This window comes from Anabas testudineus, chromosome 11, assembly GCF_900324465.2.
Source record: "Anabas testudineus chromosome 11, fAnaTes1.2, whole genome shotgun sequence".
Taxonomy (NCBI): domain Eukaryota; kingdom Metazoa; phylum Chordata; class Actinopteri; order Anabantiformes; family Anabantidae; genus Anabas; species Anabas testudineus.
The window spans coordinates 16292002-16316869 of record NC_046620.1 but is presented as its reverse complement, the minus strand read 5'-3'; the positions used below and the strand labels follow the sequence as shown (position 1 = coordinate 16316869).

Here is a 24868-nt window from a genome sequence, read left to right as displayed (position 1 = left end):
TTTGGTGTGTCGGGACCCTCACTACAAAATAAGAGCACTGTGAATTTTATTCAGACCTTTTCTCTGTGTGGAAAAACAAAGAAACAAAGAAAAAACAGATGTTCACTGGAATGAGAAGTGCATTATGCAGCTGCTTAAACACCTACACAACAGAAGGAATTAGGATACATCTACAAACATCCTTTTCCACATTGAAACACAGATGGGAAAATAGTCAATTCTCGTCCTGCTAAGCAAGCTTCAGGACTGACAGCTTTTTAACGATAATGAATTTACCATAAACACAATGTAGTGATTGACTTTTGAAATTTTACACAGATGTAAGTAATTATGTGATTAATATACAATATGTAACTTTTAATATATTATTAGCAGAAATATACTTCAGTGCTAGTACCTCATACCCAGTCAGATAATTCCAGTTATTCCAGCCTGATGCATACAAAACAATTTGAAGCAGGAAGACAGGAAGACTACCTGAGCATGGCAGAGCAGAGGGAGTGGGCAGGGTGGAGTAGACTGATTTAGAGTCACATGCTTGCACAGGTTTCAGTTGCAGAGCTTTAAGTGATAACATTAACAATGGCTACTTTCCATTTGGGTGTTTCAGTTTCAGGGCCCTGCTAGTCTGCATATTTGTTCAGTGCTATCTCTCCAACGTGTGTGGATAATGACAAAAATTGCTAAATGCATTTCAGTATTAATGTTAATTGATGATTGCTGACATTTTATCTGGTGACGTGGTGAATTTATATACAAATTGTAGCTTGTGGAAATTCACCTTCAAACTTAAACAAAGCAATGATGGAATCGGAAAATAGGATTCAGGATATTTTATATGCAGACAGGAACATGCAATGTCCTTCACTTCAATTTAAATTTTATCAAGTGCAATGGAAAGTTTTCTTTTTTTTTTCACTCTTGTCGGGGGAGTGTAGTGAATATCACATTTATTTGCTTTGGCTTGAGTTTTCTTCCAGTTCTGCATACATAGATAAATCAATCATTAAGCTAAGTTAACCCTATGCGATGTCACCTGAAAGTCATATGGAAACAAAGTATTAGAAACTGCACCAAATGTTTAATTCCCAAATGTTGGAAACAGGCAAATCGTTAGTGAAACAACAGGTTTCAGTTAAAATAAAGGGGCTCATTAGGCAGCAAAGAGAGTAGACGAGTGACTGATAAGAATATATAGAATGTGACCTGCTTAAACAGCATAAATGTCCGACTGAGCCACAGGCAGTCTGGGAGGGTCCCACGCTGTGTGTGAAATGGAAAATTGGATTACATCAAAGGAGTGCCCTCTTCTTGCTGTGATGTCATCCTGTATTCACACATACACCACTCCACCTGAAAGACACTTAATGATATGGTAATCCTGCAAAATGTCACTCTCTGCTTTAGATTAAATTGTTGTCACCATAGCTACATGCTTGTCAGTGCACATGCATGGCTTCTTATTTATACACACACAGACACACACAAATAGTTGTTGTGTACTGAGAGTGTTGCTGTGGAATAAGAGCCTAAAATGCATCAGTTTATAATTTATTATTTTTTTAAGATTAGGTGAAGTTGAACTAATCAGTTTGATGTGTATCAGTGTGCTTTTTTGTCCTCAGAGCCCAAGATGGTGAGATAGTCAGTTGTCTGAAATTTCCTCAATTCTCTTTTTCTTGATGCTTTTCTGATTTGTTGGCTAGTTCTATAGAAGGAGACTATCACTTAAAACATATGTTAGGTCGACTTTGTGTTTACCATGCCTACTCCCCCTCTTTCTGGAGCTCACTAGCAGAGAATGTTTGTAAGGAAACCTAACCCAACACTGTCGCTGATACAAGGCCAGAGGAATTCCTGTAACCTGAGTTTATACCTCCTGGGTTCTCTTTCCCCTTCTCTCTGTCTCAAACACACACACACACACATACACAGACACACATACACAGACACACACACACACACACACACACAGGGTATTTCCTCTGCCGACTCCTGCCTTTCTCATCAGCAGCCTATGTCTGCTCTGTGTCAGAGACAATGGACATTATAGATGTTGCACGTCTTCTCAACATGATTTAGCAAGGAGGCAAGTGATTACATTTTCATCACTCCTGGAAGTATCCATGTGAGTGTGTGGCAGCAGTGTTTTCATTTCCAAGAGCATCTCCCATCTGTAGGTAGTTATCCTCTGAAGAGGATTTTACTGTGTGTGTGTGTGTCCACACAGCCAGCACAGTTGAATTATATGAAGTTCGACTTCCAGTGTTTTAATGCACAACATATGTCCAGTAATTAGAGAGCATTTCCTGTTTTTATGTGTTTTGTGAATGTGTTTCATGTAGGCCAGGAGAAAGCTTGTATATTTGTATGTGTGTGTGTGTGTGTGTGTGTCCTAGCTTTGATGTCCATTTTGAGGACTTGGATAGAATGGATAGAAAGAAAGGCATTTATCACATTATCTTTGCCAACAGGATTTAAGCCCCTTTCAAAAGCTGGAACCTGCCACTTCCTTCCCAGTGGCTGAGCACAAATTGGGTTTTAATTGGCCATTATTTGACCTCACTCAACGGGATTCTGCTGTTAACACATTTGATGTTAAAACTCTGAACCCTATTTAGGGGACACTGCACAGCTTCCACCTACGATTTATCCCCCCTAAGTGGTTGTAATATTAGGCACTGTAGTAGCACTATACAAGTTTGTTGCCAGTTGCACTAAATAGTTTGTATCTTGTTTCTGATAGTCTGTAATCTCAAACTCTGCTTTCCACCTTCATCATGATGTTAAGGACCACACCATGCATGTTTTAGTACTACATTGTTGCTGAGAATTGCTAATGTATTTTATACAGTTTTAGTGGCCAGCTGTTAATTATGTTACATAACAACTATGTTCATTCTCGTTAAATGTGGGTGAAAAAAACAAAAAACAAACCCCAATTCATTTGAATGTTACTGCCATGTTGGTAGTGTGTGTAACAGGAAAAAAAAACGTTCAGCCTCACTTGCGTGCTTGTGTGTTTGCATTCATGAACATGCAACACTCTGTCTCTCTCTTATTGAGAGACATTACTAGAGGAAAAACACACAAGATCAACTAAAGCTTTGTTCTAAACATAAAAAGAAGCCCATTATTTATTACAATTGTTTCACTGCAGTGTGATTGAACATCTGAAATTCAGTTTTAATAACAACAAAAACATATCAAATTTAATCACCATACATTGTAAACAGAACAAGCAGCGCTCATATTGAACCAGCTGTGTTTGGATGTGAATTAAGGCTTGTGAAGACAGGAGCAACTTTTTTACACAGACATCGTAGTGCTTATTGTTGTGTTTAGCGTTAGCATTGCTGTGAATGTGGAAACATATGCAGATGTATATGATGATGCAATGATGTGACTCTGCACTGGCTCTCTAGCCCATGGAAATGTGAGGTTCCCAAGTTGAAACAACTTTGATTGATTTCATGTTTCAATGTCGTAATAATGGCACAAGGTTTGGTAGCACTGCTGACATTGTGTGTGTGTGTGTGTGTGTGTGTGTGTACACATTTCTACTACCTGTTTAATTAGATGTAAATTCTATTTAAAATAGATAGACTACTAGTGGTGTCAATGTGTAACATAATTAACTAGCGATCCATTTAGCTGGACATTATCAATCACGTTTGTATTCAGACACTAGGGTCTTCGGCAAAGACTTTGGCTAAATAAAAGAGTTTCCATTAAGAGGGATAGATAGGTCAATCTTGTCACTGCTGCTTCTCCTGTGTGAATGTGTGTGTGTGCGTAAATAAACTGATGTGAGGATATGTTACAATGGGAAGAACAGGGAAGTCTTGTTTTTTAGGTTGAAGGCTGCTTATTATTAAGCATGTGGGTTGTTTTATTATTCTCTGTCCCAGTAAAGAAAAATAGCTCGGTTGTGACTTTACATAGATACAGACATATGTTAGTGCTATGCCTTCTTTTTTTTTTTTTTTTTTTTTTTAAACAGCTCTTCTATTAAAAACACCACAGGCAGTCACATGCTCCCTAGCTAAGGAGCTGACCAGCTGACTCTGGTTTGTTTTCCTTCTCTATCCAATCAGATCTCTGGCTCGCAGCCACCGCCCCACTTGTTGTATGTAGCAAGGTTTCAAAACATCAGCAGGCATGTCCGTGTGTGTGTGTGTGGCAATAGGCCAAGAGGGGTTGCTACAAAAGGGTGGGGCAGTGCGAGAGTGATGGAGAGAGCAGGGAGGGAAGGAAATAACTGTGTCTTTTTCTGGCACTTGGTATTCCTGGGAATGCTAGGATTGGATACTCCACAGATTATCCAGTCTGACCATACTAGACTGGCTTAGGCTGTTGTTGTATGGTCACAAGTGGAGTATCACTACTAATCTCCCACCATTTTCGTTATTCCCAACACTTGAATGATTATCTATCACTGAGAGATAATTCAGAAAGGAGAGCTGGTTGTTTAGCTTGTTGCCTGATCGATTATGCTGTGTAGGAAACCCTGCAGATTTTTTAAAATTTATTTTAGAATATGACCAGTGTAATATTTTCTTTATAGAATAAAATGTTTCCCTCTTGACACCTTGTCATCAAATCTCTCAAATGATTGGCATAAACAGTCTACTTGTATAATTTAGAGTTGATGGTTTTGAGCAGGATAACATCTCCTAGAAGCTCCTATAAGTGTCCCTTCCATGTGTTTGTCTATGGCCGTACCTTTCTGACCTTTTCTTGTTTCTTTCTGTTGACAGGCAGTAATTAGGAGCATACAGAGGCCTGAGGCACAGATTATGAAAAACCTTGTCCACACACTTAATCCCCATTGTTCAAAACACATATTTAAGAATTGATCTATATATTTTAAGGGTTAAAGAGAAAGTGTTTATATATGTTAAGGACTTTTTGAACATTTCAGATCACTTTTTTTTCTAAAGATTAGGTTTTTAAATGAAGTTATGATTGACTGAAACATATTCTTTGCATATTAAAACAGGTTTCTTGACTTATCAAATACACCACTTCCAAATAAAATCCCAAAGGAAATACATTGTTGTCTCATTAACAGTTCATTCATTTGAAAGGCATTGCAAAACATATTCTGATACACATGTCAAATAAATTTTGCTTGCTTGTTTGCATGCGATGTGCAAGATGCAACAGAAGTAACTTAATACAGAAATTGTTGAGATGATGAGAGAGATTTTTTGGACCACTGCAGAGGTCTGAGCATCTCACAATCTGCGAGAAGTGGTTAAATTTTTTGAGAGAACATACTTTCACAGTCCCCAGAGCAGCTCTGGCTTTTCTGGCACCATAGTGTGACATTACATGGCCCTTGTCCCTTCCCCCACTCGACTGTGCACACAGGCAACGAATGCTGCATGGAGTGATTTTACTGGCTAGTTGAGCTCTGCCCTCTCCCCCACTTCCCAGTACCTATAGAGTAAGGGTGGGGAGGGACTGCTCCTGTGAACACAAGGCCAGGGAGCTCACAGCTATTCAGTATTTTGCTATTGTTAAGCTTGAATGTGTCATATCCATTAGAAATAGAGGTAACAAATGAAAATGTAGACATGTTAACATGTTCAGTTGAGAATTTATCAAATTGAACAAATTACTGGAATTATTTGACTTGTGCTTTTCACTGATTGGCTTGCTGTTGCGCTAGCAGTATTAGTTTATATTTCAGTAGCAGACACTTATTTTATCATTTATTTATTGATATTTTCTTTTTAAAATATCATGATTATATTTTTATAAATATAAATTACGTAAATACCCACACTAGTTCCTATATGCTTTTGGCACATAACAAGCCATGTTCAAATACACACAAACACCCCCGACCTGTGTGGGTGTGTCTAAGTGTTAATTCATAATGGAAGAGGGTAACGGGCAGAGAGGGAGAATGAGAAACATCCGGTGCACTAATGAAATACAGTAACTCACTTCCCCCAACGTAGCCGAGCCCTGGTGTTCAAAGCTTTTATAGCCGGTGATGGCATGTTGGTTCCAGCCTCTCTCCAACAGTAAAACCGTCCTGTACTCATCAAGTTAGCATTTCACTTTTTTGTGCCAGTGTCTGTGTTATGCTGCACCTTTTCCGTGCACATCAGCACGTGCTTCTATATGTATATTTTGTTAAGGCAGACTTCCTGTTAATGTGTAATATACATGTTGTATAGGTGAGTCACCTCTGCCTGAAGGCCTCCCCTCCGGGGTGTTCTCTGTGGAATTTACAACTTTGTTAGCGTGACACCACACCTACTTTACGGTTTTTAAGTAGTTTTTCACATTTCTGCTTCACATGCACACTGGATGTGTCTGGAAGGTATCCGGCGTGTCCAGCGCATGCCATTGGCTGTGAAATTCCTTGCCTGTTCAAGCCACACATGTGTATGAGACCAGTTATATTCCTGGCTTGCAACAAGTTTTGGACTTGATTAATATTTGTTTATCACTGAAATGTGTGGCAAATTAGTTTAAATGTTGGAAATAATGTTTTTTTAGAGTCAGATAAATACAGAGAAGCCATAGGGGAAACATAGTCCTTACATGAAGAGCTCAGTATTCAGTTTACATCAATAATATTGATTAGTGTTCTAAGAGGCCAGTGTGTTATGTAACCCACAACCTTGTGTGTATGAGTGAGTGTGTTTCACCTCGAGGACTGTTGATAAGCAACAGATAGCATTAAAGATATCTGAAGCTCCTTGGAACTATTTGTTAAAGGATCTAGTTCCATGAAATAGGACTCCAGTGTTTTCAGTAACAGGCTGCTGGTCACCCTGTTTTATTTTGCCATGCTTTCACATGCACAAATAAGGACTCTAAACATGTGACTGTACAATCAAACAATATTGATGTTCAAATTAATCGAGGTGGTTTTCTCTGGTCAGTTGTTTAGTTTGATGTTTTATATGTCATATATAGTTCTGATGTCATTTAATTGTGTTGGTTGGTGTGGTGGTAATTTAGTATGTAGTCAGACCACTCAGGTAAATGTGTCAGTAAAGACTTGTAGCTGCATGTGAATTTTCATGTTGGCCAAAGGAAACTAAAGGACACCAACATTAGGTGATGATGGCACACACTCAGTACTTTGCTTTGTAGATCACCAGAAGATTCACCTTCTGTAAGTGTGTTTTACATTTCCAATAGATTTTTTTTTTTACAGTATTTACAGTGGACAAATAATAACTTCCTGCAGAGCTGCATTTAAATGTAAACAAGGAATGAGATTTTGAGGACGGTATAAATACTGGTAGTCTGCTAGGTAGCTAGTATATAATTGTGCCACATATATGTGTGTATATGTATATAGTGCACCTTGTATTGCTTAGGTCAACTATTGCTGTTAAGCTGTAAGTAAAGTAGCAGATTTGTTTTGACCCAACCTGATACACTGGTCTCTTTGTGGCAGGTTGGTTAAAATTAAAACAGATTTGTGTTTTCTATTAGCCAAGGCTCCTCTCTTTCTACATCCACAAACTTCACAAATGACTGACAAGCAAGTCAGCACTTTTATGCCAGGAGCTGTTTCCCTGTCACCATAAAAATAAGTAATTGAATGAACCACTCATCATGTAATCATCTATTCTGCAGTAGCTTTATTTTAAGAAGTGGGTGCTGATGATGCTCCTAGTGCTGCAGATGTTATGGTTAACAAGTCTCCAGCCTATCTTTGTACCCTCACTCTGCCTGTCCCTCACCCCCCAACTGCCTCAGCCTTGCGTCCATCAGCATCTGTCTCCACCTTCCTCCTCCACACCAGCCCAGCTGCATTCCTCGCTTTTGTGTGTCCTGTCCCCCTGGAATTTAAGAAACGTTGATGGGGGTGGGACAGGACTGGAGGGCATTGAGTGACAGAGGTGTACAGAGACAGTAGTAGAGGACAGGGCTCAGCAGAATGAGAGACGGCAAGAAAAGGACCAGATGAAAAGGATTCACGAAGAGCTTAAGGAGAAGGCAGAAAAGGAGGAGGAAGTCAGATAAAGGAGGAGGTGTGTGTGTGTGTCTCATTAGATTGTGCCGCTCCCCAGGGAAACGGCCATTATTGATAGATTGATGGATTGATTGCAGACCCCTCCCCATCCACTTTATTGCTCCTGCTATTGAAGGCCATTGATCTGGTGTCTCTTAGGGATATGATGGCCTGTACATATTTAATTTGTCCTCCTTTCCAACGAGTAAACATTTGGACAACAGGTCTAAAGCACAGCTTAGATTTTTGCAATGAAGACAAGGGAATATTTTTTATTCTTTCACTTCATCCAATTATGTATGTATGTGGCTGGATAGTATAGTGGTAAGATAACCACCCTCCCGCAGGAGACCCGGTTTGGCTCCCAGCTGCAACCTACCTCCAATAGTAGGGTGACTTTATTTATAACTTTATTTAGCTAATTTAGCTTTTTCGGTAAAACTGAAATAATTGAAATTAGCAAGTCTGAGTTTTCAAACTAGTTGTATTAATAAATGTGACATGGGGCTAAAATCCCTTTATGGCCCTTGTCTTCATATGTTAAAAGATTGTCCAGAATGAGTATTGATTTTAGTTTTATTGGCGTTCAGTCCCTCTGTGTATCTTCTGTCTCAGTGTTTGGAAGAAAGAAACCATCTGGGGTGTCAAGGCACCCATGGCAACACATGCATATGGATGACTTGTTTATCATTCATGGTCTTTGCTCATTAATTGGCTTTGTTTGTCTGTGTGTGTGAACCAAAGAGGGAAACACACTTAACTTTGTGATTCATGTATTCATCCTACCAGTCTCATTCCTTTGTCAGCCTTTGGAGGTGACACAGCCCAAATTGTAATAGATAGTATAGCTGTGGGTCTTACAAAAGGCCAAATTTAGAGATTCTTGACTTGATGTTTCTGATATACCCTGGACTGCATTCTTTTAACTATCAAATGTGGCTAATGAGCCATACACCGAGTTAAAGTTAAGGCCAAATATTTATGTACAGTTAGTACAGAATGTGAAGGAGAAAACATGTTAGTTCATTGACTACTGTTGCTAATAGTATTAAGTTTAATAGTATTACCAACAATGGTCCATGGTACTATAGTCAACCTACCTGAATGTGGCTGCAAGAAGAGAAAAGAAATGATAAAAACTACAAAACAGATAAAAGCTGACAGCAGTCTACAGTCACACGATCTGAAACTTTCTGAATGAAAGTGGGCTCTATAGATGAAGTGGGATGAAGAACCCACTTCAAAAAATATTTTTTAAAAACTATTTGCTAAAATGGATGTCGGCAAGCTGCAATGCTCTTTTGTACAGATAGACCAAAAAGTAAAATTTTCAGTAAATCAAATCAGTTTACAGAAGAATAAATTATGTTTTTAAAGAAAATAACACTTTACCTACTGTGAAAGATGGAGGTGGCTCAGTTTTTAGGTTGCTTTGCAAACAGGATAAAGACATACCTTAAAGCCATTAAAAAACTAATGAGAATTAAAACAAATGACCTGTTATGAATCCAACTAAATGTCTCAACAAGACTGAGTTGAGATTTGTAAAAAATCTGCAGTAAGTAATCTGTGTAAGAGTAGTCCCTATCTAGACATTATCCGGCCAAGCTGCATGTGACAATGCAAATGTCTGAGTCAGGTAGCCCGAAGATTAACCGCCCTTTATCCTGCAAGCCCCCCAGTACAAAGTCCAGGTAATGTCAGTATTTGACCTCTGCTGTGTCATGTCATGCCTCCTTCACGCTCTACACAGTTGCCCCTGCCTGTTGCTAAAATCAAGTGGAGTATCTCCCCATGTGTGAATGCTTCTGAGTCTGATTGTTCTGCACTGTGCGCAACTTGTGTGAAGGAACAACTCAACACAATGTCTCGGCCTGATTTGCTCAACTTTGTCTCGAGATTGTGTGTAAGAAGAGCTACATCAAGTGATCATTAGTGCTCTAATCAACAAATGCACTACAAAATATTAGATTAGGGGCCTGTGATTTTTGCCCATGTCATTTTCATTTCTTGTATTATTTAAAATACTGTGTTGCATAGGAAATTTTAAAATACTGTTTATTTTATAAAGTTTTTAATAGTGCATGCCAATGAGTTTTAAGTTATTTCTGGTGAAATTGTGAGGATTCGTTTTTGTAGTATTTTGACTACAAAACTGATCATGTGTACCATGTCTCTTTCTTCTCAGGTGTTTCTGTTCTTCTGTGAAACCTGCTCAGTGCCTATCTGCAGGGAGTGCAGCATGGGTCATCATATGGGCCACACCTTCATTTACCTGCAAGACGCCATGCAGGACTGCAGGGCAATCACCATCCAACTGCTGGCAGATGCACAGCAGGGACGACAGGCTGTGCAGGTGAACAGCAACCCCAAACAAACACATACGTAGTGAGGGAAAAAAAAGACTGATAACGCAGTCAATAATGCATGTTATTATTTAGTGTGTTGTTATTTCCTGTAAAATAACAGACAGCAATATAATTGAATACATTTTTTATTAAAGTTTATTGATTAATGGATGTCAAAAAATCAGGATATAATCAATTTAAGAGAACAAGAGAGAGAGGCCAGGTGTTTTTTATAATATCATCAATAGAAAATTGTATCGTTTCATGGCCCAGGATTCAGAGAGGTCAAACTGATTTCAGTCTTAACTAAACAAGCAAAGAGCTCTCTTGCAGATTCTCCTGCGTCTGATAAAAAGACAATCCTTATAGAGGTCAAACCACACAAATCCACACTCATCCATCTCCTAGAGACACAGAGTAGAACTCAGGGAGAGCAGCTGTGTTTCTTCTTCGTCTCTGAGCACAGAGCAACCAGCTATTAGAGATAATCAGCTTGAATATGTTTGATAGTGACCAGTGCTGGGCTGCTGGGAAGCCTGGGGTTAGAGGTGTCCAGCTGGCCCTGAGAAGGGGTGGGCTGCATGGGGTGAGGTCTGGCGGGGGCAGGGCTGAAGGTCAAAGGGGAGCAGGAGTGGAGAGGAGGATGGGGGAGGGTGGGAGAGGCATTTAAAGGATTTCAGAGAAAGGAAAACTCCCCTCCTCTTTTAAAGATGTGTAACACTTTGTCCTCCCCCTATTCACTCACTCACTCATTCACACTCCAGGCTTCTTAATCTTACTCCCCTCACCCTCCCCACCGCATCGCCAACATACACACACACACACAACACAGCTTCTCTTCATTTACGTAATTATAGATTGCGTGACAGCTTCCTAGCCCCACCCCCAATTTCATCTTATATATTGACACATTTATGAGTAAAGAAAGAATGAAAGGTTTCACTAACCATTTGATCACTGCTTGAACAGTCAAGTTTTTTTTTTTTTTTTGCCTTTTTGCTCATGTCCAGATGCACCACATGAGTTACATTTGCTGTGACTGATCTGAAGAGAATGCTCTTGAATTGTACTGAAGCAATTCATTGATTAGGTGATTATTCAATTGACAGAAAAGCAACTGGCAACAATTAAATTCATTTATGTTGCCATTTATCATACAAAGATCAAACTGTGGCTAGGTCCAGCTTCTTGTGGTGATTTAATCGCTGTTAGGGCTGTCACTTTTTATTCAGATATTGAACTATGTTATGAGCCTTAGTTCATAATGTATAAGCACAACAGGCTGTGCCCTTTACTCCAGCAAGCCGGGTTTGGGCTCTCCAATCGCTGTGTGCAGGTTTGCGTTGACAAACTAGGCAATGGCTATTCTGTGGGTTATATTAAAATTGATTTAAACAAATTGTGTTAGTTCAGCTCCGTTAATTAAATAAATAAATAAATAAAGGATGATATTAATAATCATAGAATTAGAATTTCACTTTGGGCTCTGAGAAAGAACCAAAAAAAAAAAAAGAAAAATAAAGTCAACAGGCTTACTTTGGAAACGGTTACCACAGAGGAGCAGGGATCGGTCACACACAATGTTGTCTGTTTTGCCTGGGTGGTGGGGCAGTGTTATGACCTTGGTAAAGACTTGAAACATGAAACACTAGCTTTTCCACTGAGGTCATCTGACATGCTGGCATGCACACATCTTCTCAGCAGAGCCTGTTCCTCACCTATCCCTTTCTCAACTTGACCTTTGTGTGACTGGGTCACACTTTGTGCCTTAATGGATAGGTACTTATGTCACTTTGGGTGTTCTTCAAATTCCAAGATCTCACAACGCAGATCTAGTTTTCTAACTAAAACCATGTCCCACAGCTTACACTAGTTTTTTTTTTTAAGCCAACAATAATTATTTCAACAAACATATACTTTATTTAATGAAAAGCCTCAGGATACAGGATGCAGCAAAGAAGAAACGATGTATACCATTTGACAATACCTTGTGGTGTTTGGTGTGCGTTTGTCTGTTTTCGTCCCAGGTTAACATGGGACTAAATGCTGACGCCAGATAATACATAAACACACACACACTCCTATCCCCTGAGGTAGGAAATTTCCGCCCACTCCATACCCATTATCTTCCCTGACTTTTGACCCTGGACTTGTGACCTCCTGCTTGGCCAGAGCTCTTTCTCTCTGCGGTTTGATTGGTCGGTTTGACCCTCTTTGTGTTTCAAGCTGTGCTCATCTGGGAATGTTGAGGGAAAGACAGAACATAGAGGAGATGTAGGTACATCCTACTTTACCTTATTTGATCATTTGCCGCTCAAACTGGAAATCGTTTCAGTACTTTGAAGGTCACTAATTTGTATTAATATGTGCAAAGAGAGCAAGAACTGAAGAACCATGATTGCAAATACACAAGACCAACCTTTAATGAGCTGACACAGACATTTATTAGTAATCTGTTAATTATACATTAATAGCAGTTTTATACCTTAATGGACAAATAAGAGAAGGAGGTGAGTATGATGTCTCTGAGCAATAAATACATTATAATTGATTTTCTTTTACATTTTAGACTGAAAATCACAGTGTGAGGTGTATATATATATATATATATATATATATATATATATATATATATATATATATATATATATATATATATATATATATATAGTTTGCCAGATTTAATGTTAAAATAATAACTCTAAATTTGCTTCTAAATTTTTCTACTACGTTAGTCTACGAAAACCGACTAAACATCCTTTTTTCTACATTTGCCAGTATGCAAGCAAATGAACAAATTGCACCTTTTGTTTTTTTTTATTGCATTTCCAAACTTTTTGAAATGGGGTTTGTAATATAATTAAAACCATGTTGACTCTAAACACTAAACAAACAGAAGTTGCCACAGAACTCTAATCCGGCTGATCCAGCTGTGATCCAACTGAGCTGACGTCATCAGAGACGGTTGTCACGTCAGATGACTGTTGAGAGGACAGGACGTCTCATTTCTCTAAATGAATGGTTACTCATTTCCCCTCTCATTATCCTCATTTTTTTTCCTTGCATCCTCAATGGGAGGGACACTAGTGAGGGGAAACATGGATGTAATTAAGGGAACTGAAATGTACCCATGAAGATGGAACTCATGATACCAGAATGTAGAGGACAAAAAAATCGAGGGTTAGAAGTAAGAAAGACAGACTGAGTAGAGTCGGGGGAAGAGGACAAGAAAAAAAGAAGGAAATGCAACAAAAAATAATGGAAGTAAATGAAAAAAATCATTATTAGAAATAAAATTTACAATATTACCAACTGGAGATGGTGGTTGCTTTTAAATTCACTCACTCTGTATTGATAACAGCCCCCCTCCTCCCAGTTCCTGCTAGATTCCCTCCCTGCTGTTCCTTCTCTTGGGGCCAGATTTAATTGACCCTTTAGCTGCCCACCTCAAATGGCCTGGCGAAAGAGAAAAGGACCCTTCTGCCAGGCTTTGTTCTTGCGGGGGTGCTGTGGGGGTGGGAGGGTATGTGTCTTAAGACAGAGGTTGCAGATCACGACCTGTAAAGGTTTTGGTGACCTTTGATCCCTGCGGCCATTATCACAAAGGAAGCCTTATCCCACCTCCCCTTCGTCCCTGTGAGGTCCAGTTCACCCTGTGACCTCCCAGAAGACTCAAGAAAAAAAAAGGCAGATAAAACCGAGGGGGAAGGGAGGGAAACAAAGAGGAAAATATGCTTTTGGCACAGATACAATACTAAATCTTCCTCCAGGTCCATGTTTTTACGTTCATACCATATAGTGATTTTTTTCAGTATGTGCATTTATTAAGGAAATTGCTGTTCTCATTTCATTGCTCTGTCCAATACATACTCAGTCTGTAAATATATGACCTAATGTAACATTGTTACATGTTGCTCTAAAGGGCTGAGTTTGAACTTCACAACCACTTCACAATGAACAGACAATATGGTTTTAAATGTTGTGCTCCCACATGCTTATACATCCCTCACTGTACGCTTAGAACTAAAAGTAAGTAGAGGTTCAGCCTGAGTATCATCATTTTGCACTGTGTGTAGGGACTTCCTAATCCTAACCCATTTTTCCCCAAAGAGCCACCAAATGTGAGAAAGGAATAGTTCACAAAAACTGAGCAGCTGTTTGTACCAGGAAGATGTCACATACACTGCCCTTTCTTTTTAATGTTTCCTCATCCTATGCATCCGGTTTCTGGGGGCCACCTGTATCCCATCTGAATAATAAAACTGGTCACGCAGTGGAGTCTATGAGCATTTAGACATTGTTCAGTCCATTGTCACACTGTAGAGCAATTGCGTATGTCTGATTATTGCTCTCAGTGTTCCCTCGCTATTATTTTCAGAAAAACACCAAAGTGATTATCTAAGCTTTTTCTCTCTTGCTTTAGCTAATCCTAACTCAGGAAGTTTGTGTTACATTAGTGAAATCCTATTATTGTGTTTTGTTTTCCCAGCTAAGCATGGAGAAAGTTCAGGCCATGGCAGAGCAGGTGGAGATCAAAGCAAAGGTGGTGCAGTCTGAAGTGAAGGCCCTTGTTCTCAGACACAAGAAAGCACTGGAGGAGAGGGAATGTGAACTGCTGTGGAAGGTGAGCTGCTATTATCATGTTCCTATTCAACTCGCGGCAGTTTCCTATTTGATGTGGTTAATAGCTTTTCAGGTTCGTTTGGCACAGTTAACCAGCTAGTATAAGGCGAGCGCAGCCAGAGTGCAGAATATCTGTAAACTACTATCTTCAGGTCTTTCCACAAATGTTCTTTGGGATTTAAGTCTGTGTTTTGGTTGAGCCACTCAGGAACAGTCACTTCTCCAGGCTTCTCCGGTGTTGTGTGCTTTGGGTCATTGCTAAAATCTTTTTTCTTGGAAATGTATTGTATGACAAACCATTAGACATGGTTTTAAAAACAACCCTACATACTCATACTTATCCACACCCAACCACCTGGATTCATACCTATGCTTTCTATTGGGTTTTCTGTAGCAGAAGCTGTTTTTATAGGTTAAATGTATTATGAGGACTGAGAAGCTGTAACGTGAGCATTTAGCAGAACATATAGTACAACATTGGTTAATTAAACCTGATTAAACTAAAGAAAACCTAATAGCCAGCTGTTAACCTGGCAGTTTTATCTACACTTCAGAAGCCATCTGCAGGGGCCTCTCAAGTTTAAGGTTACCCTGAGAAGGAGAGGGCTTTTGGGTGAAAGAAAGATCCTCATCTCGGAGGCCCCTCAACTATGGTTAAACTGCTTGCAAATCCCATACCTGTCATAAAAAGCGCTGCTCGCACAGCACTGTGTGCATGCTGCAGCACCAGTCAGATGTTCAACACATACGCACGCACACAAACACGCAGCATCTACTATGTATGAGCTACGACTGAAACCAGATAGTACCACATGTGTATGTGCTTTTGCTCTTGTGCATTTCTGTGCATGTGCACATTTGGGGCTTTGAGCTTGACAGAACTCAGACATTAATTTAGCTGAACACCCACCAGGCTACCAAACTCTTATTTCTCCTATTTCCCTGAGAACAGGCTCAGTGACATTGTAAAAACTGACCTGTATGTTACTCCCTAAGATCTTACACCTCCGTTGTGTGTGTGCAGGTCAAAGTGTCACAGAGAAGGTTTTTACTTACCCATGTTCCCTCTTTAATCCCTTTTACACCACTACAGCACTCACTACTTTATCCCTGACCTGATAAGTCATTACAATAAACCATAACAAACCCACACACACTGAGCTTGTTTCTCCCTTTTTACGCGTTTAATTCATGATGATGATTAAGTATGTGATTACACACATACAGAATTACACTTTGAGGATTGAATATGGGAATTTCTGGAATACCAGTGAGGGCACATAAAGCAGACAGGTCATAATTGATTATGTATGTATGTTTAGTTCTTATAGAGCTGGTAGAAATCGTGTTGTTGGTTAACTACTAATTTTGTTAATTGAGTAATTTTGTAGCATGGTAAGTGTTAATGTCAATTGATGGTATTATTGAAAAGTTAGTGGCCCCAACGTCTGAACTGTATTTGTGGCTTTTGTATTATAAACTGATTCTTGGGATTTTAACTATCACTCAGGTAAAACAATCCATTTGAAGATGGCCACCTGATGTCTTGGTTATTATGACCTGCATTATGTCACTATTTTCACTCTTAAACTTAACAATAAAATACTTGCCTTCATGAAAATTGTTGGTTGATTCGCAGCAATCGAACATACCCTATAGCTCCTATAACTCTTCCACTAGTGCTGCCTGTTCTGGGATCTGGTGTGACCTGTGCTTTCAGGAAACGCACAGAAACCTAATCCAGAAACAAACTCTGCAGTGACTCAGCACTGTGTCACTGAACCAGAGAGATCCATGGTTGTGAGATGACACCAAAGGCACTATGTTGTGACTCTCACACAAGCCACTTAAAGCTATAAGCGTTAGTCTGGGTGTGTCCTGCATGTTGCTGTGTGAATGTGTGTCAGGAGTTGTGCTGGAAGCTTCTCTCTGTCTCGCTTTTCTTTGCCTGTCTGGTTTGTGCTCTGAACTACATACCAATTCAACCATTTCCCTCTTCTGTGTCTTTTTTAACTGAGGTGCCTCAACTAGTGTAATCATCTGATGTGAGGAAGCCTAACTTGAGCCTTTGTCCTCAGTGGCTATAAAGTGTAACTTTAGTCTCAAAGGTGGAAATTGCAGTTCTACCTATAGAAAGGAACCCACAAAGGAACCCAATCTTTTGGACTCTTTGTTTCTTTTAGAGTCTCTGTACTGTCAGAGGTCCTTTTAACCATAAAGGCAGTCAGGCTTTTGTGTTATACTCTTTTTGTTAAGCAGTGGTAAGAAGAAAGAAAAAGCTAATTCCCTGTAACTTCATCTGGAAACTTTACTGAAAAAAAAAGTGGTGAATATTTTTATTTATTTATTTATTTTTACAATTAGGAACCAGTATTTTCTTACTCATTTCTCGTGACACATAAACCTGAATATTTTGTGTCTTCGGTAAAAACCTTTAAAATAATTTAGCAATTCCCCCAGTCAGATTTAGCTTCTTCTTCAGAGTTAGTCGCAAAAATCTTTGTGACGTGAAGTAAAAGAAAACTTTTCATAATGTTGACTGCTGATGATGTTGTCAAAAGCCTACAATTAGGTTTTAGACTCTACTGTACTGGTTCATTTTGACACACTGTTGCCCAATCAGAATAGATACATAAGAAACTACTTTGCTACCTCTTCTTCTTAAATACCTTGCAGACTTGGTACAGTCAGCACATTGCTGCCATCCAGTGGACAGACTGGCTGTGACACCAGGAGTCTGAACAAGTCTTTTACTCAAACATTCGTTTTCTCTCCCTTTTTAGGTGGAGAAGATCCGTCAGGTGAAGGCCAAGTCTCTTTACCTGCAGGCAGAGAAACTGCACCAGAGTCTGACCAAGTTGGACAGCACCATCGCTGCTGTCAGCCAGGTGCTAGATGAGGGTCGCCACTTGGATGTGCTTCTGGCCAGGGAACGAATGCTAACCCAGATCCATGAACTTAAGGCTTTGAGGGGTTTGCTGCAGCCGCAAGAGGATGACCGCTTTATGTTTACTCCTCCAGACCAGGTAGGCACCAGAGCTATGTCAGTGCATCATAATATAGTGCCCGCAGTGTTGTAAGAGTCATGTTGGAATCAAACATGGCTTGTAAGTAAGAGAGAGAGCTCAGTTTATTTATGTTTCCCACAGGCTCTGTACATAGCCATCCAGTCAATGGGCCTGATCAGCAGTGGAGCATTTGCCCCTGTCACCAAAGCCCATGGTGAGGGTCTTAAAAGTGCGCTTCGTGGCAAGCCTGCCTCCTTTACAGTAATTGGATATGACCACGATGGCGAGCCACGTCTTTCCGGCGGGGATGCAGTGTCTGCAATTGTGGTGTCTGTCACAGATGGTAACCTGTCTGCAGTGGAGGTAACAGATCACCAGAACGGCTCCTACACCGTCAGCTACCTCCCCAAAATGTGAGGGGGAGCACCTCGTGTCTGTACTGGTCTGTAACCAACACATCCAGGGCAGCCCCTTCAAGGTCATGGTGAAGTCAGGTCGGAGCTACGGGTCCCTGGGCTCCCAGGTGTCATCATTCGGTTGTGAGGGTGAGGGAGATGGTCAGCTGTGTCGTCCCTGGGGCGTCAGCGTGGACAAGGAAGGATATGTGGTGGTGGCTGATCGGAGCAACAACCGCATACAGGTAGAGCACAACCTTCTGCCTCTATCTCTTTACAATCAAGTGTGGTTATTAAGTTGTCTTTTATAAACCTTATTTCTCTGTACCCGGCCAGCATCTGACATAATGTATTACAGCAATTTGACAAAATCTAAAAAATTAAGCCATTTCTTGTGACTAAAGTGAATGTTAAAATGTTAATTTACATTGTGCATTTATAACTGTCCAAGCAACTGCGCTCCCTTTTCCTTGTGTCACTTTTCTGTCTTTACTCAGCCTGACAAATAAACACAACCATCTGCACTCAGATTGCGTTTAGAGTGGTTACATATAATTTATCATTCACCCATCAGTTAATGCTAACTCCACAGTGTTGATTTTTGTGCTGAAATGTTTATAAAGCACAGAGTCTGCTCATCAAACTTGGTGTTGGAATGGTGTAAAGTGCATGAAGTTTATTTCCTCCTACTTTCTTCCACTCACATGATCACACAGAGTTGTGTACACCATAGTCTGTGATGTCTTGCCACTAATAGACTCTGGAAAAAACATAAGAGGCCACTGCAATTATTTGTAAAATAGCATCTAAAAGAGAATAACAGACACTGGTCTACAATGAATGCCAAAGTCCTTCTGCTGCATGAGGTACTGATGAGGTGATCAGCTGAATCCTGTTGGAACACTGCGCGATTTTTTGTTATTTTTATGTTTTGTCACGACCTTTAAATGTATGACAATATGTTTTATTTGAAATTTAGGAGACATGTTGTAAAAAGTTCACAAAAAAAACTGCTCATTTAAGAGAGAGACTGATTTTGCAGTGGTCTCTCTAGAGCTGTATTTATGGTGAGGGCTCCAATCTAGCATTTAAGTTAATGTTTTTTTTCTTGTTTGTTTTTTTAAACCTTCTCCAGATATTCAAACCTTGCGGTGCCTTCCACCATAAGTTTGGTTCTCTAGGTTCAAGGCCTGGTCAGTTTGATCGTCCAGCTGGAGTTGCCTGTGACAGTCAGAGACGAATCATTGTGGCTGATAAGGACAATCACCGTGTGCAGGTATGAAAACCAACATACGCAAGCAACACATTCCTACTTGGTAATTTTGTAGAATAGTTGGAATTTCACATAGGTCCTCTTGCTTACTGTCAGTCTACCCCACATATAAACACGTTGTCTTTGTCTGACAGGTGTTTACTTTTGAGGGCCAGTTCCTGCTGAAGTTTGGGGAAAAGGGTACCAAGAATGGGCAATTCAACTATCCTTGGGATGTGGCTGTCAACTCTGAGGGTAAGATCCTGGTCTCAGACACCAGGAACCACCGAGTGCAGCTCTTTGCCCCTGACGGCTCTTTCCTCAACAAGTACGGATTTGAAGGGGCCCTGTGGAAACACTTTGACTCTCCTAGAGGAGTAGCCTTTAACCACGAAGACCACCTGGTGGTGACCGACTTCAACAACCACCGGCTCCTGGTCATACGGCCGGACTGCCAGTCAGCTCGCTTTCTCGGTTCTGAAGGCACTGGAAATGGTCAGTTTCTCCGGCCCCAAGGCGTCGCCGTAGACCAGGAAAACCGCATCATCGTGGCCGACTCCCGCAACCATCGAATCCAAGTGTTTGAACCCAACGGAAACTTCTTATGCAAATTCGGCACGCAGGGGAGTGGCTTTGGACAGATGGATCGTCCCTCTGGCGTGGCTGTGACGCCGGATGGAGTCATTGTGGTTGTTGACTTCGGAAATAATCGCATTCTCAAATTCTAAAAAAGTTTATTTGTGCATTCTCTTTCTTCATTTGTCCTTCTGCAGTTGTTTGAATGAAGGATATTGAGGAGAGAGAATGAAAACAGACACAAAAGGAGGAGAGTTCAGAGAGGGTTCAGAGCATGTTGAAAGAAGGGAAATTAAAACTATAGATGATTGTTAGATGATTTTCTTCTTCATTTTCATTTAAATTCAGATATTCATATCAAATCTGTGGTATTTATCACACAGGGGACCTCTACAAATTGATAATCAGTAGAAAAAGAGCCATATTTCCCTTCTTTAGTCTCAGCTGCTCACAATTCTTTCTCTAAACTCTCCTTAAATATCCATCTCAGGGATTTTCTCACTTTCTTTTTTTTTTTATCTTGTACCTTCTGCTCCATACCTACCTCATTTAGCTCTTTATGAATGTACTCATAGTCACTGAGCAGAGGTTTTAGTCCGAGAAGTTTAAAAAAAAAAGAAAAAAAAAAAAAGAATGGTCTACCTCTATACTTTATTTAAGACAGACAAAAAAAGAATAGACTCTTCAGTTGATATTTGCACAGGATTAATGGATTTCTTGCTGTGCATTTGGAAATACGAGTTAAAGTGAACCTCCTGAATGTTGAGCTGAGACATGCTGAGTCAATACTCGCTGTAGGGGCTGCATGATGTATTCTCATTAGAAGGCTGCGCTTGGAGATGAATCTAGGGTACAGTAATGTCCTTTCGTGTTTTTAGGAACGTTTTTTTACTTATTGACTCTCATCTCTTTGCGGCTCTCTGGAGTTAGTAGTGTTAATATAGCCTAAGAGGAGAGTGTGAAGCAATGCCAAACTCGATAGAAGCAAAATTAGCTCAGGTCACTGCAGGACTGATTTAAAACGATCAGTACTTTTCAGACTTTTCCTCTAGTTTTACTAGATAACGCTAATTTGATTGAATTTCTAAATTAATAAAATTTAAGAAACCCTTTAATGAAATAGCCCAAATATTTGGTCATCCATTCTCCCCCGCCCTAATTGAGTCTTATAAGATTGGATGAACTAATGTTTTTGGTATAATGTGACTAACTGTGCCGTTACTATCTGTCGCATGAATAACAAAGATGCAAAGATTAGGATGCAAATGGAGCAGCATCTCCTCCGTAGAGGAAAACCCACCAAAGGATGCTGGAGATGAATCTTTCAAGATCTGTATCTATTAATGATCATAATATATAGAGATGTAATCATGTAATGGAATAACACATTTTGATGAGGCATGCTGTGTGACAAAAGCCTCAGAAAAAGACTAATTAGGCCGTCCAGAGGACATAAATGACATCAAATTAACTTACATTACAATCCTTTGGATTTAGATTGTGGTTGAAAGCCACTCCCTTTAGCTCCTGGGGCTTATGAATTAGTCCAATCTAATCAGAGGGCACCATCGTAAGCTCTGCCCTTTTTATTGATGCTTGGAGTTGAGAGAACATCTCCAGGATGAGCTCTAGTAGACCGCTCCTCTAAAGATGGAGGTCTGTAGACCAACTACTGGAGTCAACCAAAGTTAGAATTTCTGCACAATGGCCAAAGTGTAGGTTTGGCAAGTAAAGAAACTAAAAATCCCCTTTAAAAAACATTTTTCTTTAACCTGAATTTATTGTTGCTGGGAAGTGTAAAGTTCACAAAACCGCGAGTTGAGTTCATAGCACTGTCCACGTTGGGCTAGAAGGAACGTGTGCCTGGGTCACGCTAAGACAGAGTCCCTCCCTGTGTGAGGCAGGTTTCAAATCATCCTTATCATCTGTCTGCCAAGACATACATTCGCATAGAAACTAGTTGATATTAACTTTTTGTGGAGAAAACGTTGTGGGGTTTTGAATCCCCTTGGCCCTTCATTCAATCTGTGTCCCACTGGAAGCACTAAGACAGTTAAAGTTCTGTTAGCCACTTCCTTAGCCTAGCAAAGAATCTTGGGACCCATGAGAAGATTCACCGACTGGCTCTCACCTCTGAGGAGGGGGTCCGTCTACACGTAATCATGCTTATATCTCAGATACTGGAACCGTTGTTTTACCTCCCTTCCTAAATACCTCAGCTCCTGAGTACCTCAAGTATGTCACTCATAGCTACTGTGGATTTAAACTTTCAAATACCTCATCTCGTTACTTATTCTGAATACCTCCTTGTTTTTTTTTTTGTTTTTTTCCTCTTATGTAAGCATACCTCGCCAGATATTTATACATCACAAATATACCTCATTCTTTAATTCTTCTTGTGTTACAGTGCAGCACATGTCCCATAGCTCTAGGACCAAAGATCATGGTACTGTTTCATATTAATAAATCAATATAAAGTGTATTATGGTCGTTGCTCCATCTTGCAACCCAGTTTTCAGTTTATTGACTTTACTGTAAAATTGCCTGGTAAATTATGCCTTTTATCACCAAGAAACCAAATATTTCAAATGAAAGCGTTGTGCCAAAATGATCTGTGAGAGCTCTGTGCCAAACAGGGTTGGCATTTGGACCACACTGTTGTAGACGACAAATCTCACTGGACTATTATATCATAGATGCAAATGTTTAATCAGAGCGCCTGAGGATAAATCCTTCTTCTCTGATTGGATGCACTTAAAAGGGCTGGGCCCCATTTATCTTTACCTCATGATGATGATGATGATGATGATGATGATGATGAACGTGCAGATTCCACTTGAGGGGAAGAGCAGAACTTCTCGTTTGCCTTTGAGCACACATGAGTTACCTCAAATTTCACAATTTACCAGTTGTTCAGTGTGGAAGATGCTTGATGTTGGTTGTGGAGGACCTCAAAAGTCTGAACTCAACAATTCTGACTGTGGTTTAAACAAATACAACAGAAAATTGCGCCTAATGGTGACAACAGGCTGGCTTATAATTCAAGTGGAGCACATTGTGCACATTGATGACAAGCTAGTTTGAGTCCATGTACCCTGCTGCTTTGAACCCAACTTCTAGTGTCACCAATAAGATTGTTTTTTTGTTTTTGTTTTGTTTTTCAGTATTACTCAATTTTGTTTGAATTAAGATTGCAGAATTCTATCTTTAAGATCCTTAGGTCTTCACTCTTTAAGAGGAAAAAATGTATTTTAAACTTTTGTTTTTCATTTTGTTGCATGCTTTAAAAAGTCCTCATATTATATTGATGTCTCTCAGATGGGATGGGTAGCTGACTATTGGGATGGTTTTACCAAAATATATACCCAAAGATGTGTATGTGTGTGTGTTAGGATTGCATTGGATGGAATTAGCCTTTGACATTTGTGATTGTATTTCCTGTTCTCTAGAGGCTCTGCAGAGCACAACCTGTTTAGCCAGCCATGCCTCGATTCCTGGGAAACAAGAGTTCTCATTTAAATGCAGAAGGATGGTTTCTCCATTCGCGCTCCATTTCCTCCTCTTAATATGCATAACATGGGTAGACATTAACATGTCTTAACAATCTCTGAACCTTTTGGAGGCTGCAAAAGCTTCCTGCTGATTACAGATTTATCTTTACGACAATGATTAATCCCTAAGGCGGCCATTTTGTGTTCAACTTAGCAGTGGGAGCAGCTAGGTTTCTCCAGCACAATCATTCCCCCTCCTCATCTTCACAAGAATCTAGGAAGTGTGGTGATGGCTGCTGAGCACATGATTGTCAAATAATTTTTATTATTCATTTTCGAGCCTTTGTGGTTATTGTCTCCCATTTTTATTTCTAGCTTCTCTCTCTCAAAAAAATAAAAAAAAAACGGAGCTGCACCAGTTGACGTGCAAAGGATGTAGACCTCCTTTTAAGTGATTGTATTCTCGAAAGGAAAAAAAAAAGTTTGGAAATGTAGAAAGGAAAAGAAATAATCAAACTCAGGTAGTTCTCCTCAGCCCTGCCCTGCAGGTGTCTCATTGTTTCCCTTAGTGATCGATGATGTAGTGACTTTTTTCCTGTTATGACCTCTCATTACTAGTCTGAAGCTTTTTGTGTGTCCCTTTACATCTATAAAAAGAATCTCTCAATCTGAAAAATAATGCTTTTGATTAGTTTCCCCTGAAAAATAAATTTTTCGCCAATTATTGTCTTTTCTTTTACAAACCAATACAAATACTTCACACCATTTGGTGCTCATTGGCCCTTTTAGAATGTATTTTGTGAAGAAAAGGGCTAAATGGGATCTAGTTTGATGCTCGCTTGCTACAACCGGCTGCTGACAGCATCAAGATACACAAAGGAGAACGCTTGCTGCATGTTTGCTCCATCTTATTGTACGTGGGGGCATGCAGCAGTGTGGCCGTTTATCAGCCTTTAACATCATCCGAGATGAGAGGTGTTTGTTTCGGCTCGTCTTGCTTCTGCCGTGTCCTGTTCTCCCAGCAGCCGATTTGTGTAGTAGGTGTTGTGTTTGTGCGCAGCATCTGTGTTGTCTGAGCAGAAATCCACTGAATGTATCCTCCTTCGCAGTCCACGATGCAGAGGGAGCCGGCGTGGCCAGCTGAGTTTAGATGGGTGCTGCTGGCGCTTCCTCATCCAGGCC

General features: G+C 40.0%; 1 protein-coding gene across 1 annotated transcript in view; it reads left to right on the top strand.

The window, feature by feature from the left end:
• trim71 (tripartite motif containing 71, E3 ubiquitin protein ligase) overlaps positions 1 to 24408 on the top strand; it is a 28981-nt gene extending 4573 nt beyond the window's left edge. The window contains 7 exon segments of the mRNA XM_026348699.1: positions 10182 to 10349; positions 14831 to 14965; positions 17748 to 17990; positions 18114 to 18386; positions 18388 to 18612; positions 19503 to 19643; positions 19775 to 24408. Coding sequence (XP_026204484.1) covers positions 10182 to 10349; positions 14831 to 14965; positions 17748 to 17990; positions 18114 to 18386; positions 18388 to 18612; positions 19503 to 19643; positions 19775 to 20347 — 1758 coding nt within the window. The 3' untranslated portion in view covers positions 20348 to 24408.
• The last annotated feature ends 460 nt before the right edge of the window (positions 24409 to 24868 follow it).